General features: G+C 40.9%; 1 protein-coding gene across 1 annotated transcript; it reads right to left on the bottom strand.

Annotated features, from left to right (window-relative positions):
- Positions 1-679: 679 nt before the first annotated feature.
- LOC133229964 (craniofacial development protein 2) lies at positions 680-20897 on the bottom strand. Its single transcript, XM_061386759.1, has 8 exons — positions 20594-20897; positions 12980-13097; positions 11793-12009; positions 11379-11500; positions 9136-10110; positions 8475-8594; positions 4581-4700; positions 680-1635 (listed from the first exon to the last, which is right to left on the bottom strand). Exons 1-8 carry the CDS (start codon positions 20895-20897, stop codon positions 1590-1592), a joined length of 2022 nt encoding a protein of 673 aa, XP_061242743.1. The 3' UTR covers positions 680-1589.
- Positions 20898-20904: the final 7 nt, after the last annotated feature.

Raw genomic sequence — 20904 nt, forward strand, 5'->3', positions numbered from 1 at the left:
CAATATAATTTATGGGATCCTTCCCGCTCTCATTCCCCAAAGTTTCTTCCTACTGTCCAATCTTGGCTTACCACATTTTAGAAACAGAAAAGATTCTCCTCTCTTAGGATACCTCAGATATCGGAGGCTTCTAGCTGAGCTCTGCATCACTCTGGTGTGCTAGAAACATTCTGTATCTTGATCTAACTGCTACCACTTCGTAGTGTATGGGGTTTCTCTGGTGGCTCAGAGGTTAAAGCATCTGCCTGCAATGCGGAGACCTGGGTTCGATCCCTGGGTCAGCAAGATCCCCTGGAGAAGGAAATGGGAAACCACTCCAGTATTCTTGCCTGGAGAATCCTATGGACGGAGGAGCCTGGTGGAGAAACATTCTGTATCTTGATCTAACTGCTACCACTTTGTATAGTGTATAAATATATACAAATTCATCAAGACACACATTCAAGATTTGTGTACTACAGTGTATATTATACCTAAACTAAAACAAAGTATTAGAGAATGGATGGGTAGTTTCCTGCCAGACACTGAATATCTGTGCAATGCCTGGAATTATAGCAGCTGTGTCTAACTGTGACAATGGGGTAAACTAACCAAACCAGACAATCTAATTTGCCAAAAAACGGCAGAGTAGAAAATGATTTATGTCACAGAAAACCATGAAGCTCCTCTTCATGTGGACTCAGTGTTGAAATGATACATTTATTTCACAAACTGTATCAGCTTTCAGCAATCCCAGTGTATAATCATACAAAAGCTTCTGGATGCTAACATACAGCCTACAAAGCAGAGTTAAACCACATCTTTGGACAAGAATTTTACCATAAACTAGTTAAGTTGAACATAAAGGAAATACAGTTAAAGATATATGTTGAATTGTTGTTCAATTGTTAAGTCATGTCAGACTCTGTGACCCCATGGACTGCAGCTCCCGAGGCTCCTTTGTGCTCCATTATGTCCCGGAGTTTGGTCAAATTCGTGTTCACTGAGTCGGTAATAGTATCAAACCATCTCGTCCTCTGCTGACCTCTTCTTCTGCCTTCAATCTTTCCCAGTGTGAGTATTTTTCAATGAGTCAGCACTCTGCATCAGGTGGCCAAACTATTGGAGCTTAAGCAACAGTCCTACCATTGAATATTCAGAGTTGATTTCCTTTAGGATTAACTCTTTTGATCTCACTACAGTCCAAGGGTCTCTAAAGAGTCTTCACTAAGTTTAAAAAAAAAAAAAGCAACTTTTTCTATTAGTTAAAAAAAAAAAGTCGTTACTTTTTTGTGATCCTTTGTACTTTTCTTCTCTGACTACCCCTGGAAAATTGGTTCTCCTGGCTATTTTTAATCAGAAGCCAGAGTGCATATTGCTTTAAATCAAATAGCACTGCACATGAAGTCATGGGCAGTTAGCCTTACACTCACAATGAAAACTCCCCTTTAAAAATGTCAAGACTTAATTGCCAAAATTATTTTCAAAACAGCTAACAATAACAATTTTGTTTTGTTAACAGATAACAAAACAGAAAAAGATAACAAAAACAGGTTAACAACTGTATTTTATACAAACCAGTTTAGGTGCTTAAGGACAAAGTCAGATACTTAATTGTTGCAATCCTTTTTCTTTTCAAGGTCACATTTTTCAGGCCTTTAAATGAAAAAGAAAGTTAGGGATTAGAAGAAAAATCAAAAGAGCTAAAATTGGGATTTCAAAAGCTCTGATATTTAATTCTCTTGAAGGACATAAATTCTCTTGAAGGAAAATGTAAAGGACACATTGGAAGGCATATCTGAAAATTAAAATTTCAAGAGCCTCAGTGGCCAATGGAGTCTCTAGCAAAAGGTGGGGTGGAGGGAGGAATAAGATATTTGGATATTTATTCCCCTGGCATCTCCCTGGATGGTCCATCCCTCAAGTGAGGTTCAACTCCTCACACGAGGCCCTCTCTATCGCCGCTGCCATAGACTGTTCCCTGCTGTGGCCCCTCAGGTCTAGGGGTGGTGATGGAGCCTCATTACTACTAGCTGGGGATACCACACTCTCCCTAACCCTGTGATTTTTCATTACATTGTGAGTTATTAAACTCTCCTCAAGATACTGAAATATGAAGATGCCATCTGTTTCCTGCTGGGTTTCCCTAAAACATAGTGGATTTCTTATTTTTGAAAGGCTATTAGCTCTAAGAAACAAAAGCATTAATACAGAATACAGTGAGATGATTTTCATGAGTGACTTAAACAAGGTGAACTTGCCAGGCTGTCACATCTTCCTCTGCTTATCTTCAGAACTATGGTAATAGTATTTTCTGAAAAATGCTGTCTCCAAGTAGAATGTCTAAGCATCAACAGGGATTATTTTAAAAGCACTCAAGGAAGCTAGAAGTAAAAATTATGCCAATTGAAAGTATCTGTGCTAGAAAGCTAAGGCAGAAGAATCTCTGCCTTTCAGTCTAATACTTAATCCAGAAAGTAACTTTCATAGTAACACATTCAATAAATCCAACAGACACTGTTTAGTAATACCAGAAACAAGCCTTGGAAACCACAATTAAGCCCAAAGAATGCTAATGCTATATGTAGTCTAAAGCAGTATTCTAAAATATAGGTTGTAACAGATTTTGCAATCAATTCAATGGGTCATAACATTTTTTCAAATGACACATACTAAATGATTACATAGTAATGGACATAGAGTTCATCATACAAACCTACATTTATGAGTACACGAAGTACTAATAACACATACTCTTATTGTGAGTGGCAATCAATAAAGTTTGAAAGCCACTGGTCTGAAGAGAATCCTTTTCAAACAATATAATGATTAGAAGGATAAAGCCAAAAAAAAAAAAAAAGGATAAAGCCATGTTATTTCAGCCAACAGCATCTTCAGTCCTCACAACACATACAGTGTTATGTTGTTCCCCTGTACAAGCACATTAATAGCTGAAATAGGGAATGCCTTGGCAGCCCCATGGTTAGAACATGTTTCATTCTATTTCATTTCTCTTAAATGATGACTGCAAATGACAGCTTAAAAAGCACTGGCCTAGGGCATTAACAGTCAGTACGGAGGACTCTGCTCCTCTCACAGCCACCTTCCTCGGTGTTTACCTCTCTTCCACTGTGGTGGCAAGCACTCAAATCCTATTCCTTCTTAGGTTCCTGGGTAACTATTGCATGACTTCCACCACCTGGTGCTCCAGTGGGAAAGAAATGTTTGGATGAAGAAGCAGATAAAAAGTATGGAGCAGCGACTTCCCTAGTGGTCCAGTGGTTAAAACTCAGGGCTCCCAATGCAGATCCCTGGTCGGGGAACCAGATCCTATGTGTCACAACTAAGACTCAGCACAGGGAAATAAATAAATGTTAAAAAAAAGTACGGAGCAGATGTGAACACAGCCCTCCCTCACGTCCCTGCACTCATGGCCACGACACCCTGAGAACAGAGTCACTGCAAACACCTCCGGCCCATGGCCTGAGTGCCATGGAAGCAGCTGAGCGAGCATGGCAGGGAGCTGGAGGATCACACGGCCCCAACCTCCTCACTCCCTGCCAAGTCCCCCAACAGGACAGAGTAGCAGCCACCACCAGCAGCAGCTGGAAAACACAGCTGCTTTCTTCCCTGGCTACCTTCCCTCACCCTTTCACCTCCCTGCTCGGGCTTCCAGGAATCACCCCTCAAACTAACAACCTGCACTCAAACCTCCGTCTCAGGGTCTGTGTTTGGATCAAAGCACACCAGTGTACATGGTGTTGTTTGAAACCAGAAATGCAATGAATAGGAAGGTCTGTCCTATAAAAACTGATAAATTGACAAGAAAGCCAATGATTTTTTTTTTTAATGTAAAAAACTCAAGACTACACTGTTCTGGGGGGTGAGGGAGAGGATGAGGCAACAAACTAACTGAAGGGTCAGTGAAGCTGTTTACAGGTGACTTGTTTTACCTCCAACACAAGACAGCTCTACCCAAAAGTCAGAGGGTGGTAAGGGCTGTGATGGGTGCGGTCCATGTCCACTTGTCTGGAGGCTAGTGCCCTGAGACTCCCCATACTTAACTGTTTGCTTTACTTCTTAGATACAGGTTATGAAGAAAAAAATGTTTACTGCCTGCGAAGAAAAAATTCTACTATTCAGCTCAAAATAACTCATATACAACAGAAAATATGAAGGGAAAAAAACTATTCTGTTCTTGACACTGTGTTAATTATTTGGAAGTTACCTTTAACTTTTTCCTGTTCCAATGAGATACTCAGGGGTCAAAGAAAGTACTCAACCCAAATCTTTATTACAGATTATGATAAATTACTAATGTTTTCATTTAAAAATACATTTTAAACATGAAGTCTACTACATGTTGAGCTCTGCAGCCAACACTGTGAATCAGGACTTTTATCAGAATCAAACAAGAAACCTATGGCTAATTGTTCTCTGCATCCTCCATTTTGACAAGTATTTCAGCAAAGACAGAAGAGCAGGAGAATTTCTTCTCTCGAGAAAGGAGTCATGAGAGCTACAGGTAAACGATGTCCTTGTACTGAAAACAACTTCTCCAACGTGGCAGGTACACGTGGACCTGAGCCTAGACTACTCACCCTGACCCAGCAGGAAGTGATGGCACCGCTGAGGGGACATTAGCTTGAGGTTTGTCTTTCTCATCTTGCTTGAACACAGATTTTGCTTCTTGAGATGTTTCACCCACTTCCTTAGTCATGCTGCACAAAGGAAGGAGACACCAAGTTTACAAGAGGTATAAAAAGAAATAAAATCTTTAAAAAGGGCCCAAATAACAAGGATAAACACCGGGCTTTCTGGAAATTCTGACTGCTGAATCTTATGATTCAAGTTTACCATAACACTTCTAGACAAAGACATTTCCCCTTATTAATTTAACAAATGAAACAACAGCAGATGGAAGTCTGACATCTTTATAAAATCCCCTCATTTCTGTCACATGACAGTCACCACTGAATCACAGCCCACATGTGTCACTGATGTGAGAACTGAAGGGCTCTCCCACTGCACCTCACATGCACATTAGTGCTCACGCTTAAGTCAAAGTGGGAACAGGGAGGTGGAGTAATTGGGAGAAACACACTGGCATTATTTCAGGAGAAAAGCAACAGTATAAACAATTGGGATACTCTAAAGGCTTCTGTTCTGTATCTAAAAAAACCCAATGATGAAACAAAATTCCTTAACATTGGCCACACAAGTAGTGGCTTAGAAGTGGAATAAAGTTATACAATTTAGAATCTTGTCCAATTTCAGATAGGAAAGAAAGGTTCTCAACAAAACTGACTCCTAAAACATCAAATAAAGATATGGATGGTGCCAGAAATTTCAGATAAAGAAGGGAAATGCCTAATGTATGGGTTTCCCAAGTCAATAAAAACATCTGAGAATTCCATTTAAATGCCAATCTGTGTGTCGGACAGTCTAAGATTATGATCATTGTGTTATCCTGAGTGATCAAAAAGGTCATTCAGAATTATGAGAAAATCCTATAAATTCCAGATTTCCAAGGAATAAAAGTTCTCATCTTTTCTCTTCTTCCCTCCAGGCACCTTGAGACAAGAACAAAATTTTCTTGCTAAGAACGAACTCCTGCACTCAGTACTCTGTCACCCACACAAGTGGCACAAAGTAAGTACTTCAAGTCTTACACTAAGAATCTTCACTGGCAGGGACTTCCCTGGTGGTAGAGTAGATGGGAACGCACCTGTCAATGTAGGGAACGTGAGCTGGATCCCTGGTTCAGGAAGATGCCACAGAGTAACTAAGCCCATGTATCCTAACTATTGAGCCCAAGAGCTACAACTACTGAAGCCCACACGCCTAGAGCCTGTGCTCCCCCACAAGAGAAAGTGTTAGTCACTCACAAGAAAGGCCGCCGCAGTGAGAAACTCATGCGCTACAATTACAGTCTAGCTGAAGTCCTCAACTAGAGAAAGCAGCAATAAAGATCCTGCGCACCAAAAATAATAAATTGGAAAAAACCCATGAACTTTCACTGGGAAAGACTGCTTTAATCTTGAAGGATGACTTCAAGCAATGAAACAATCTGCTACTCCTACTCAAGTTCTTCTGATGGCTCAGTGTTACTGAGAGCATTAAGTACAAACTCCGAAGAGTCTTCTCTAAGTTATATACATCAAAAGAACTTAAGTTGGAAATCTTTACTGGAAAAGATTAACTGAGTAAAAAAAGGTTTAATGAAAATAAAAGATTAAATTCATTGGAACACTTAGAACAATTCTAGTTCTGACATTTTTTTATTGTTTCATTTCTCTTAAACGTTGCCAACAACAGCTTAAAAACTACTGTCCTAGATTATTAATAAGGTCAGTCTGGAGAACTCTGCTCCCATTACTCTGCTCCCCTCACAGCCGCCTCCCTTGATGTTTACTCCATTTCCACTGTGGCAGCACGCACTCGAGTCTTGTTCCTTCTTAGATTCCTGGGTAACTACTCCATGACTTCCACCACCTAGCTGCTCCAGTGGGAGACAAACGTTTGGATGAAGAAGCAGATAAAAAGTACAGAGCAGATGGGAACATAGCCCTTCCTCATGTCCCTGCACTCACCACCACGACACCCTGAGAACAGCGTCACTGCAAACACCTCCAGCCCATGGCCTGAGTGCCACGGAAGCAGCTGAGCGAGCATGGCAGGGAGTTGGAGGATCACACCGCCCCAACCTCCTCACCCCAGCCAAGTCCCCCAACAGGACAGAGTAGCAGCCACCACCAGCACCAGCTGGAAAACACCCTGCCCTGGCTACCTTCCCTCACCCTTTTACCTCCCTGCTCAGGTTCCCAGGAATCACTTCTCACAAGAATGGCCTGCACTCAAACCTCTCTCTCAGGGTTTCCATTTGGTACAACGAGCAGCAGTGTACAGTGTTGCTTGGAGTCAGGGGTGCAAAGAAAAGGAGGGCCTGTGCTGAAAAAACTCGTAACCTGACAGGAAAAGCCATTCATGTTTTTAAATGTAAAAACACAAAACTTCATTGCTTCGGGATGAAAGGGTGAAGCAACAAATGAACTAAAGGATCAGTGAAGCCCTATAGGTGACTTGTTCCACCCCAAACACCACAAAGAAATCGAGAGCTCTGCTCAGGAGTCAGAGGTGATCAGTGCAGTGATGGGAGTGGTCCATGTTCACCGTTCTCTAGGAGAGACCCCTGACTCCTCCTACTTAACTGTCAGCTTTACTTCTTACATGTAGGTTAAGAAGAAAGTTAAGTTTTCCTTCCTCCAAAGAAAGAATTCTCATACACTATGGAAAATGCGAAGGGAGAAAAACTATTAAGTTCTTGACTGTGTGTTAATAAAATTATTTCTAAGTCTGTTTTGACCTTTTTCTGTTCTGATAAGATCCTTACAGGTGGAAGCAGGTACTAAAACCAAATCTTTATTATAATTATGACGAACTGCTGACATTTTCATTCAAAACTTACTTTTTAAACGTGAAGTCTTCTGTACGTTCAGCTCTGTGTCAACACTGTGAACCAGGAATTTTCTCAGAATCAAACAAGAAACCTATTGTTAATTCTGCACCCTCCCTAATTGGCAAGTATTTCAAGAAAGGCAGAACAGCAGCAGAATTCCTTCTCTCAGGAAAGGAGTCTCCTGGAGAAGGAACAGCAACCCACTCCAGTATTCTTCCTTGGAAACTCCATGGAAAGAGGAGCCTAGCAGGCTACAATCCATGAGGTCACAAAGAGTTGGACACAACTTAGCAACTAAATATGCAATCTATTCATAGGTAAACCATAGATTACATCTTTCCAGTGCATTGTTTTCCCTATGGGCAAACGATCTTCTGGTGTTTTTACATTGGTTGAATGTCCTATGTACTTAGTGTTAAGTTGCTCAGCTGTGTCCAACTCTTTGTGATTTCATGGTCTATTCATGGAATTCTCCAGTCAAGACTACTGGAGTGGGTAGCCATCCCTTCTCAAGGGCATCTTCTCAAACCCAGGGATCAAATCTGGGTCTCCGGCATTGCAGGCAGATTCTTTACAGTCTGAGCCACCAGGCAAGTCACTCACCTCTATGCACTTAATAGTAATACAAATCTAACCACTTCCTTCATTATATAAATCTCTTCAAAAGTTTCAAGTACTTTGGTGTTTTAAAAAAGTGTCTTCTTCCAGACTCCTGGATCCTTCTCTAACAATGTGGGTTCAGTGCTCTCTTGGACTAGGTCTCCACTGCTGTCACCCTCAGGATGCCTTCAGGACTCCTATCCAGTGTTGGATCTTCTGATTCCTAGACCTCATGGAATTTGTTTTCATGTTTTATTTGTTTCAAAAAAGCATTTTTTTGAAGAGGACATTCTCCAGTATTTTTCCAATAAAAAGAGTTTGGGAGATGAAAAACAAGAAAGAGAGTACTAATAGGTACAGGTAAAGGGCATCACTATACTCAAGACATCTTCTCCAACATCTCAGGTATGCCTGGGCCTGAGACTAGACTACTCACCCTGACCCACCAGGAACTGAGGACACAGTTGAAGGAACGTTAGCCTCAGGTTTTTCTTTCTCATTCTGCTTTAAGACGGATTTTGCTTCTTCATTTGTGGCATCCTCTTCATTAGTCACTCTGCACCAAGGAAGGAGATACCAAGTTTACAAGAGAATAAAAAGAAAGAAAATCTAAGAAAAGGGTACAAGTAACAAGAAAAAACCACTGGGATTTCTGTAAATTCTAGTTGCTAAACTTCATGATTAAAGTTCACTCGAACAATTCTAGAGAATAGTCCCTCTCTCTGCAAAGATCAAAGACAGTGAATAGCAATGAAGACCCAGGGCAACCAAAAATTAAATAAAAATAATTTTAAGAAATATCTTCAAAAAAAAAAAAAGAAATATCTTCTCTGGCTATGACTGCTTTAACCTCAAAGGATGACTTCAAACAAAGAAACAAAAAAACATCGTTACTCCCCTACCTAAGTTCTTGTAATGGATCAGTATTAACTTAGAACATAAAACGCAAACCGCTGAACCTCACTCACATTCAAGACCACCCAAAATCTGGTCCTACTCTCTATCAGGCTTAATTTCTGTGCCCCTCTATTCTCTTAATCTCATGAATCTATGTCACCGCCACTGTATAATCATAAGGTATTTGATTTAGGTCATACCTGAATGGCCGAGTCGTTTTTGGTATTATCTTCAACTTAAGCCTGAACTTTGCAATAAGGAGCTTATGATCTGAGCCACAGTCAGCTCCAGGTCTTGTTTTTGCTGACTGTACAGAGCTTCTCCATCTTTGGCGACAAATAATATAATCAATCTGATCTCGGTATCGACCATCTGGTGATGTCCATGTGTAGAGACGTCTACTAGGTTGTTGGAAAAGGGTGTTTGTTATGACCAGCCTGTTGTGGTGACAAAACTCTATTAGCCTTCGCCCTGCTTCATTTTGCATTCCAAGGCCAAACCTGCCTGTTATTCCAGGTATCTCTTGACTTCCCACTTTTGCATTCCAATCCCCTATGATGAAAAGGACATCTATTTTCGGTGTTATTTCCAGAAGGTGTTGTAGGTCTTCATAGAACCGGTAAACTTCACCTTCTTCAGCATAAGGAGTTGGGGCATAGACTTGGATTACTGTGAGGTTGAATGGTTTGCCTTGGAAACGAACTGAAATCATCCTGTCGTTTTTCAGATTGCACCCAATTATTGCATTTCGGACTCTTTTGTTGACTATGAGAGCGACTCCATTTCTTCTAAGGGATTGTTGCCCACAGTAATAGATATAATGGTCATCTGAATTCAATTCGCCCATTCCTGTCCATTTTAGTTCACTGATTCCTAAGATGTCGATGTTTATTCTTTCCATCTCCTGCTTCACCACATCCAATTTACCAGGATTCATAGATCTAACATTCCAGGTTCCTATGCAGTATTCTTCTTTACAGCATCGGAGTTTACTTTCGTCACCAGACACATCGACAGCTGACTGTCCTTTCCACTTTGGCCCAGCCGCTTCATTCTTACTGGAGGTATTAGTATCGGCCCTCCGCTCTTCTCCAGTAGCATGTTGAACACCTTCGGACCTGCGGGGCTCATCTTCCGATGTCCTGCCAGACAGCCTTCCCTGCTGTGTAAGAAACCTGCATGTGGGTCAAGAAGAAACAGTTAGAATTGGATGGACACAGAACAGCAGACGGGTTCAAAATTGGGAAAGTTGTCGTTGTTTAGTCCCTAACTAGTGTCCAACTCCTGTAATCCCATCAAGCTGGCAGGAACTTCATCTGTTCTCCTTTAGCTCTACCTTACAGATCTATTTTCATATTATAATTTTAAATAAATGAGAAGGAGGAAACTCTAGGTATGTGGCTCTCATCCACAACAACCAAGAGTATTAAGCTTTTATTGTTTTTCTAAACTAGTAAAAAAAAAAAAACCTGTGAATCAACAGAAAAAATAACATTGAGATGAGAAAATAGTATAAGAATCAAACTTTTCTCCTAGTACTTTTATTTGTGACCTGGTTTTCAAAGGTTTTTTGGGGGCTTATAATTCAAAGTTAAAGGAAGTTATAAAGGGAGAAATAGCTAAAGTCACCGTGCACGGCAAAAATTAAGTCAAACCAAGTATTTAATGCTTAACTCTTACATTTTCTTGTTTCCATTCAGTTAACCACCTCATACTACCCCCAAACTATTACCATATGTGAAAGGACCATTCTCATGTACCCTCACATAGGAGCCACTGTTTTCCTTGGGGCTTCCAAGGTGGAACCAGCAGTAAAGAACCAGCCCTGCCAACTCGGGAAACGTAAGTGACTCGGGCTCGATCCCTGGGTCAGGAAGATCCCTGGAGGAGGACATGGCAGCCCACACCAGTGTTCCTGCCTGAGAATCCCATGGACAGTGGAGCCTGGCAGGCTACAGTCTACAGGGTTGCAAAGACTAAAGTACTGTTTTCCTTGAGTTCAAGTGTAACTCTTTCAAAACATTAAGAGAGGTTGGAATGAGAACAGATATCTAACACCATTGAGAAAGATGTTTCTTTTTTTTTAAGATGTTTCTTTTTAGGTGGTCCAGGATTCAGAATCCGTGTAATGCAGGGGACAGCGGTTTGAACCCTGGTCTAGGAAGATACCACATGCTGCAGAGCAACTAAGCCCGTGCACCACAACTACTGAGACCACGCTCTAGAGCCAGAGCTCTGCCTCAGAGAAGCCACCCCAGTGAGAAGGCAGCACACCACACCAGAGAGGAGCCCCTGCTCACCCCAACCAGAGAAAGCCCGAGTGCAGCAAGGAGGCCCCAGGGCAGCCAATGAATAGGTCAATTAATAGTAAACAAAATATATGTTAAGATAGAGATGTGCTTTTTTAAAGAACTAGTTTTGAAGCTTGTGACTGTCACGTTACCTGACTTCTTCACCAGCAAGAGGTGATTTGGTGAGTTTAACTTCTTCTGCTTTTTTAGGTTTCTCTAGCTCTTCCACTTTGACCAAATTACTTGAACTTGTCTCTTCAGTCTCCTCTCCTGTCTATGAAAAAGGAAGTGTAATAAGTTTCACATTAGAATGAAAACTGAAAGATCCACCCAAATATATTGTTTCTGGCTAGTCTTAACATATATTTCCATCTTTAAGTACTCACTGAAAACTGACTTTCTCTCACAGGGAATGCTTTGCTTTTCACATAGTAGAGTTACTATTAAAAGGCAGCTAGCTTGATTTTGCTGAAGCCTCAAACCTCAGTTTGTAAATTGAGAAAATCTGCCTAGGGAACTTCTGGCATTTCTGAGGAAGCATTTGTCCCATTCACCTATAAACTTACTTTGGTTTGTGTACTCGGAGGCAGTTCTGATTTTGGTTCTGCGTCACTGACGGAGCTGGCCAGCACGTCAGCCTCCTCTTGCCTGGCATCCTCTGACTCGGCGCCTTTTTCCTGCTCTGCAGCTGCATCTTCCTTCTCAACAATCCTCCCTCCAGATTCCCTGCTGGCATCCTCCTCCTCCTCTTGGTCCAGTGAGAGGCGACCTTGTTTTCTCTTCCTAATCACCAACAGTCACAATGAAGAAGAGAAGACAAACAGGCAAAATAATTTGTTATCCCTTCCTGAATTCCAAACGTAATGTTGCAAACCTAAGAAAACTCTTAAACTGGGGACTACTGATTAACACGCATGATACAGTGAGTGGGAGAGATAAGCTGTGATTTTGTGGAAGGGAAAAAAAGAACTGGATCCCTACTGTAAGCATTTTCCTGAAACACTTAGAATCAAATATACTGTTCTAAGTTGGGATCAGCTATTTTTACCAAGAAAACACCCAGAATCACCTTACAAAATCAACTGGTTTAAAAAGAGAGCTCCAAGAACAAACAAATGTCAGCTATTTGTGACTTTTTACAAGTCATTTCATCTGAAGGACAGAGATTGAAGAGAACCTTAGAGTTATACACACTGCTTTTGCCTAGAGCTCTGAGGGGGTGAGGTACAGGGAAGACTTGTATCTTCTGTCTGTCTGAAGATAGGAGATGGAATACTGAAAAACTCAAGGACAAAAGCACTGGGCTTAAAACAGTAATTGCTTAAGACTATTCTCGCTACAAGGAAATCATGTAATATTCAAAATCTTTTTTTACAATCTACTTTTTGTTTCAATGCCCAGGAAGACAAAAACATCAGTTAGATAATAAAAGACAGATCTTATTTACAAATGTACATGCCTACAAAGACACACACAAGCGGTGCAGCCAAATAAAAAGATTTTTAATTGAAATTTCATTTTAAGTCAGGTGCACTTATTGATTACACATCGATTTTTTTAAAAATTAAAGGTCAAGAATTTTTAAAGCTTTCCAGAGAATAAGAATGTAATTCCAAAATACCACAAAATGTTCCCCTCAATGAGAAAAAGGTTAGAAACACTGGCAGCAAGAAATATATCATCGGATCAATCCTATCAATCTCAATGGTTGTGACAGCAGCCCCTGACTTCAGGGCCTTGAGGGCAGCATCACCTGGCCAGAACGCTCTCAGCCTTTCTCTTTGTCCCTTTGGTTTTCTGTGTCTCCTCTTCACCATCCACTTCATCTTCCTTCACTAATTCATTTATATCATCTTCATGACATTCTCCACCTGAAATCACATTAACAGGGTGGTCAGACAGACAGGAATAAAGGTTTTTCACATTGAGATGACACATTTTCATTAAGAAAAAAAAAGTCTAATACTTTCCCTTGTTCTTCACCAGACTAAATACCATTTTCTGAGGGCTGTCCTCCTTGTTTCTGAAGACTAGGCTACTGTTCCCCCATTCTAGGCCTCCAAGACAGTCCATATTTTTCTCCTGAACTCACTCCATTTATACTTAATGTCTGCAATTCCTGCTATGCTCCACATAGAGGACACAGCTGTACAAGTCTTTAGCAGTATATGCTGACTGAATAACAGAAATTCCAAGTCTACTACTGTACTTCTCAAAAAGAAACTGATGTTTCCACCTGATCTTGGAATCTTTCAAACTAACCAAAAGATATCTTATCAATAAAAGAGGTTTAGAAAAAGGCTTAAAGACTTCAAGTTAGACATAACAGAAAGAAACACATCAATTTCCCATCTCCCTGACATTCAGGGTCCCGAACAAGAGTATTGTTTGGATACCCAGTCTGACCACATTCTATGGGTAACAACCAACAGATCCTGGTACACACACAGATTTTACCAAACCACCAGATTTTGTTACTTCACTTAAGCTTTTACAGAAAGTACAATATACCAAAAAGCACACAATATAACACAGATCAACGAAATTATACAAAGTGAACACACTTGTATTACTAGAGCCAGGTGAAGAAACAGAACGTGACTAGCACTGCAGAAGCCACTTGGGCCCTGCTGCCATCACTAGCCACCACCCACATCCCACAGGGAACCACTATTCTGAAGTCTAACATCAAGGATTAGTTTCATCTGTTTTTGAGTCTTAAGCAAAAAGCCTACAATATGTACTCTTGCCTCCAGCTTCTTCCACTCAACATTCTAAGTCACCCTTCCTTATATGGAGCTGTAGCTTATTCATTGTCATCCCTAAATATTATTTCATTGTATGACTATACCACAATTATCCATTCCTGCATTATGGACATTTGGTTTGAGACCATTAAAAGAATGGTATTTTGAGTATTTCTCCAGATCCATTTAGTTTTAAATGTTTAACTCACAACGAACTAGGACCACCAAACCCTCGAGGAAAGCCTCTAATATCCAAGGCAAGACTGAAAACAAACAGAAAGGAAATCAGAGCAAACAAAATAAAGGGGGAAAAAAATAATTAATCTCCTCAGAGGCATCCACAAAAAAGGATGACTAAAAAAATTAATAAAAACAAAATTATTAGAAAACTCTTAAAAACTACCAACATGACAGCAGTTTAGGGAAAAAACAAAACAAAGATGATGAGAATGAGCCAGCCATAGGAAAATCTGTGAAATGAGCATTTGAGGTCAACAGAATAGTCAATACATGGGTTCTAAAACTAAAGCAAAGTTGGTATCCTAGACAGCAAATGGACATGAGTTTGAGTAAACTCCGGGAGTTGGTGATGGACAGGGAGTCCATGGGTCAGAGTCAGATGTGATTGAACTGAACTGAATATAAATAGAGTATAAAAAGGCAAAACTGCAAGGAAAAACAGAAAACTAAGGAAAATCACTATCGGTAAGCGTCAACAGAACACAGGAGAACACAGTGGGATAGGCAGGGACAGAAGCAAGAGTTCTCTGTGTTTCTCTCTCTGCAGAATTCAGAATATCTCTTAAATTAAGCAAAGTTTAAATAAACAAACATAATCAAAATGATAACACAACACACTAAGGACGGACACTGGAGAGTAACATCTCCACGGACTTCACAGTATTTTGACTGCATACGCTTAGCAAAATGCATTCTAGAGACCAAAAAATGTTCTATTCCTATTAGTAATATCAGTGTTGGTATTTTGAAAGTATTTCTTTTATATTACAGGTAAAAGCAAGGAAGTTGTTCTGCTAATCACATTAGGAATACAGATCTTCAGCATATGAGAAATGACACACAATTATAAAACTACCTTAATGAAATTAAGTGAAAACAAATGGTAAAACTGAATTTAAAATTTAGAACTCTTTTTAAGGTTAAGTATTTTCTAGCTCTGTTCACTGAAACAGAATAGAAGCAATCACTCTAGTTGTTCAGTCACCAAGTCCTGTCCAATGCTTTGTGACACCATGGACTGCGGCACAGCAGGCCTCCCTGTCTTTCACCATCTCTCGAGTTTGCCCAAGTTCATATCCATTGAACTGATGATGTCATCCAACCATCTCACCCTATCGCCCTCTTCTCTAGCCTCAATCTTCCCAACATCAGGGTCTTTTCCAATGAGTCAGCTGATCGCACCAGGTGGCCAAAATATTGGGGGTTCAGCTTCAGCATCAGTACTTTCAATGAGTATTCAGGGTTGATTTCCTTTAGGATTGACTGGTTTGATCTCCTTGCAGTCCAAGGGACTCTGAAGAGAGTCTTCTCCAGTACCACAGTTCGAAAGCACCAATTTTTTAGCGCTCAGCCTTCTTTATTTTCCAACTCTCACAAAATTGAAACATTTATCTTTTTTCCCTCTACCTGGCTGATCCTACCAGTACCATATGCTTGTTTCAAAGATGAATCCATACACAAGCATGCATGGTCAGTACAATGAAACTGCAAAGAGCTCAATGAATCAGTTATGGCTCCTTTGGTTGCTTGATTATTGCAACTGGATTACAAGTAGTTACACTAAACATTGTTTATTCTTTGTTTTCAAATTGTGCTTTGTGTCCCCTGCTGCACTATGTCACTGTCAATGTTAATAGCTGCATTACTTATATCCTATCTAATTAATAAAAATGCTGTCTCCTGTAATAACCAATGTGTAATCAGGCCTCAAACAAAACTTTTATGGCTAAACATTTTGAGAAAATCACACATAAAGTAATTGTAATAGCATAATTCTGTATGATAAGGAGCAACAAGGGAAAATGTCTCCTGGATTATAGTCAAGACAGAATCCAGAGAAATTTTAATTATTCATGGAGCCTGGTCCAAAACTTAACACCTGGAGGGGCACATCAAGAATTTTTGTCTAAACTGGGATGAGCCTCTCGGTGTTGTGGGACAAAAGCTGTTCATGGAAAGTCTCCTAAATATTAGTTAAATTCTTGATCAAGAGGGGAAGACCTGAGAAATGAAATGAGCAATTGCAGCCCTTCAATGTGAGTAAATGAGCCCCGAGGAAGAGGAATACTTAAAACCTAGCAGGCATCAGACTGAAAAAACTCCTTTTGGTGAACCCTGAGGAAACTGGGAATACAGGATTACAGGCTCCCAGAGAGGTGATGGACCTACCAAGGAAATAATTTTAATGAGCCCTGACTCTTGCATCTCCCCATACATAGAAAAGTGGTGAATTTCTTAAGATACTGTCTCTTGGATCTGAAATTCAGTATCTCTAAGTCAACAAGTGTAAAGTAGACACTTTCCAAAGAGGAACAAAAAAGAAGATACATCTCAACATTCAGAACACTGGCGCCAAAGGTGGACACTCCAGCAAGATCCACTGACAAGCAGAACGCACTCTCTCTTTCCAAGAGGCTGTGGAATGGACTCTGACAGTGGGGAACTGTTGCAGAGAAGCAGCCAATTCTAACTCCTTAATCTTGGAAACTGTTTCTTTGACTTCTTTTTCATTGTTTTTGTTACTACCACCATAACAGCCTACCTTAGAGGACCCTAGAGTTGGACGTGACTGAGCGACTAACACTTTCACAGGACCCTGCCTGCCCCTCTGCCTGACTATTAAACTAAAAAGCTTTTGTTCCGCTCATAGAGATAATCTGATCCCACTCACCCGTGAATAGCTTAAAAAGAAGAATTGAATACACCCCTTCCAAAGGCTGGCCCTTTCCAGAGATATATTTCAAGACTGAAGACCCTTTTTACTTTACTTCCTCACTGCCTCTCCCTATTCTGTCCTTTGGCTTTAGTTCCTCATTGCTTCTCTCTGTTTCTCTCTCTCCAATTTTATATAACAACCTGGCATCCAGACCCCAACAAGATTAAGAATGCCGACTTTTAAAGTTGTATTCCTTGCCTCAACACCTCATCTCTTGGATTCACTGGCCTGTCCTTCAACAAGCAGAGTGAGCCTGTACTCAGTATCAGATTCTTTACCACTGCACCACCTGGAAAGTCTTCTGGAATTTAAGTCCATCCCAGCTACTATTTAGGTGAGTAACTTTAGGTGCCTCAGTTTCTTCACCTGTAAAATGGAGAGCATAAAAACATGGACCTGGTAATGTTATGTGATTGAGCTAGTAATGAAGTAGCAATGTGAAGTCCTTAAAACACACAAAAGGCATCTATGAAAAACCTACAGCAAACATATAATGATAGGTAAAACACTCGTGTTTTCTCCTTAAAATTGGGAACAAGGCAAGGATGTGAATGCTCACCACTCCTATGCAACACACACTGGAACTGAACCCAGTGAAATAAGGCTACCAAAAGAAAGAAAAAGTATGCCTCCTGGAAAAGAAGAAATAAAATGGTTTCTATACACTCAGAGTATGATCTATCTTCCGGGGTAGGGAAGGGTAAGGGTGGTCTTGGAACTGTTAATTTTAGTGGTAGTTACATAAATCTAATAAACGTTTCTCAAAAAACTCACAGAACACTGTAAGAGTAAATTTTACTCTACAAAAGTTAAAAGTAGAACTATTTAGAGCATCATTATTATTATTATTTGACATTTATGAAGTGGATTTATTGAGAGAGAGATACATTCCATAGACAGAATGCCAACCATCTCCCAAGGAGAAAGGGGCCCCAGGTAATGGGGTCATCTTGGAAAGCAAGAGCGGTCATGGGAGAAACCCACAGGGTGTGGGCCATCTCAGAAGGCAAGAGGCCTGAAAGCTTTATGAATATCTATAGGGCATTAAGACACTGCACTCATGAAACAAGAATATGATGTTATATAGAAGTTTTCAACCAAAAATTTTTCAAAATTAAAAATATCCAAGGGCTGATACCCAACCCTGGTTATGAGGACAACAAGAAAACAGAGCACATGCTTCTCAGTGGCTTCTGGAAGTTTCTGGTTACAACATCAAACAGCTTGAAGGGTTGCTGACCTGCAACCAATCGTACTGTGCTGTGACTGCTCCCAACACCTCCTCTAAGAACCTCAAAGTAATTGTGGAAAAAGCAGCCCACCTAGCCATCTAAGTCACCAACTCCAATGCCAGGCTGCACAGAGAAGATATTTGCGGACAGCTTATGGAAGGAGGAAAAAAACTCAAAAGCGGAATGTTGAAATACTGAAATATTCTCATAAAGCAAAAAAGAAACTTAAAAGTTAGAAAACAGAGGATAAAAATAGAAAAAACAAAGTACCAGTCCATAAGGTATAACATAAGTCAATACCTAAATAATGATGATTACTGAAAAAAAAATGAAGACAACTGTCCCTCTCCAAATTTAAGAAGTTACAGAAGGATGGATATCACTGCGAAATATCAGAAACAAAGACAAGATTCTATCACCTTCCAGAAACAAATATTTTATATAAGTGAGTAGAAACTATCAACAAGAGACTTTTTAAAATAAAAACACTGGAAACTTAGAAAATAATGGGACAAAAACCTTCAAAATTCACATTAAAAATTTATTATAAAACACAAAATTCCAAAAAAAAAAAAAAAAAAAACCCACAAAATTCCATACCAAACTACTAATCATGCCTGAGGGTCACCAAAAAAAGATTATATCATGCCATTTTGTTGAAAAAGTTATTTGATGATTTATCCTCATTTTGGTGGAACATGCCAAGAAAGAAGACATCATGGGACCCAAGAAACAGGGAATCCAAGAGAAAAGAAGATTAAATGGAACATCCAGAGAGGTGGTCATGATGATAGATCTTAGGTTTAAAAATGATTAAAAAAAAAAAAAAACAAGCCAAATTGGAGCAGGTCAGAAACAAAGAGGGAGTTCAAAAAAAAGGACGATTAATAAATCTAAATGTTGGGCGGTAACTCAAACAATTTTGAAAGTTCAGAATCAAATCAGTAGTAAGTATATAGATGACTAAGCAACAACAAAATGAAAATTATTCACTACAGAGAAAACTAGTGCAGCAAAGACCAGTAACAAAAAACAAATTACCGCGGGATGTTTACAAAGTCATTATAAAAAAATAAAAAGAATACTTAAATATTAATAGTCTAACCCAAACTGAGGTAAGAACATTGGAAGGCTGGGGAGGTGGGAAGGGTCTGAAGGTGAAAAAGTGTGTGTTGGTAGAGGGGAAAGACTGAAAGAGACGTTAAAAGAAGACCTAACATGAATAGGTTAAGTCAACAGACGACAGAAACACCAAATTTTACAAGAAGAAAACAGTTCCTTCTAGGGAGGACTGACAGGGATGAGAAGTGATGGAAATCGTTCAGTTTCAAAATAAGCCTTTCAGAAATACCTATTTTTAAGCAGGCTCATGGTAACTTCGATTAAAATGAAAACTAGTTTTCAAATGATCACAATGGACAATATGGAAAGACGAATGTTGGTGCGGTGAATCTTCGTGATTATGGGCTCCCCTCGAGGCTCAGTGGGTAAAGAATTCGCCTGCGACGTGGGAGAACACTGGAGACTCCGGTTGGATCCCTGGGTCAAGAAGATCCCTTGGAGGATATAACGGCAACCCACCACCCTATTTCTACCGAGGAAATTCTACGGACAGAGGAGCCTAGGGGGCCACAAACGATGGGGTCCCATTGAGTCGGACCCACTTAGCGATTAAGCACACACATAAATGATAATGGTAGCTCAGTAAGAGCGAGACTGGTGAGGGAGTGATCAGAAATGAATCTTATTTGTAGACTCAAACAGAATTTAATGATTGGTTGGAGCAAAAGTGAGAGTAAGGACAACTGCCAAGGGTTTTTTGTTTGTTTTTATCCTGAGCAATTGGGCGGGCAGATACATCCAATGAGATGGGGAGCCTGGGGAAAGCGCAGGATGGCGAAAGGGTAGGAATGGGTGACATTTTGGCCCCGTTCTGTTTTAGAAGCATATACAAAAACAAAAAGATCCGAAAGGAGAGCTATGAGTTACAGAGGTTGCAAAGAAGTAAAGGACATCACTATGTGGACTTTTTAACCAGATCCCTTTTGAGGACAAAGTGAAGATATGTATCTGGGACGTGATGCCAGCTAGCAATTCCTTGGGGACGGAAGGTCTGGGGGGGATAAGACTGCCTTTCAGAAGAGTTCAGGGTCGCTAAGGGTACGCGATGCCAGACCGCCGTCAGACTCCGAGGTAGGGTTCTCGCGCTCCGAATGGGGAAATGGCCGAAGCCAGGCCCCGAGAAGCAGCTGCGCGTAACGTCGCCAACCACACAAGCCGAGCCCAGGGGGCCGCGCTGGGCGGGCAGGCGGAAGAGGACGCCGAGCCACTCGAGAACCCGCCCGCCGGGCCAACGCACAATCGGCAAAGCGTGCCTCAAGCGAGGCGCTGGGCGGGGCAAGCCGCCGTTCGCCTCAGGTAGAGTCGCTCACCCAACGGCACGCAGTCCTCGTCCTTCGAAGTGGAAATGTCTTTGGAGTCGAATTCCTCCATGTCGCTGTCGCACAAAGCCCACAGGGACGCAGCAGGGGCGTACAACAGCAAAGCTCCAGGAGGGACCGTAGACTTGCGGCGTGGTCGATGGCGCCTGACTCCGCAACTCCCCCCAGCCCCGCAGCGTGTGCGCAGGCGCAGAACGTACCACGTGATGAAAGGCAATACTTCCGGGCCAAAGGCTCCGGCTTGACCCTGCTGGGGCGGTTGGAAGAACGCGGGCTCCGGCCTGAAGCGGTGCATGCTGGAA

This window comes from Bos javanicus, chromosome 18, assembly GCF_032452875.1.
Source record: "Bos javanicus breed banteng chromosome 18, ARS-OSU_banteng_1.0, whole genome shotgun sequence".
NCBI lineage: Eukaryota > Metazoa > Chordata > Mammalia > Artiodactyla > Bovidae > Bos > Bos javanicus.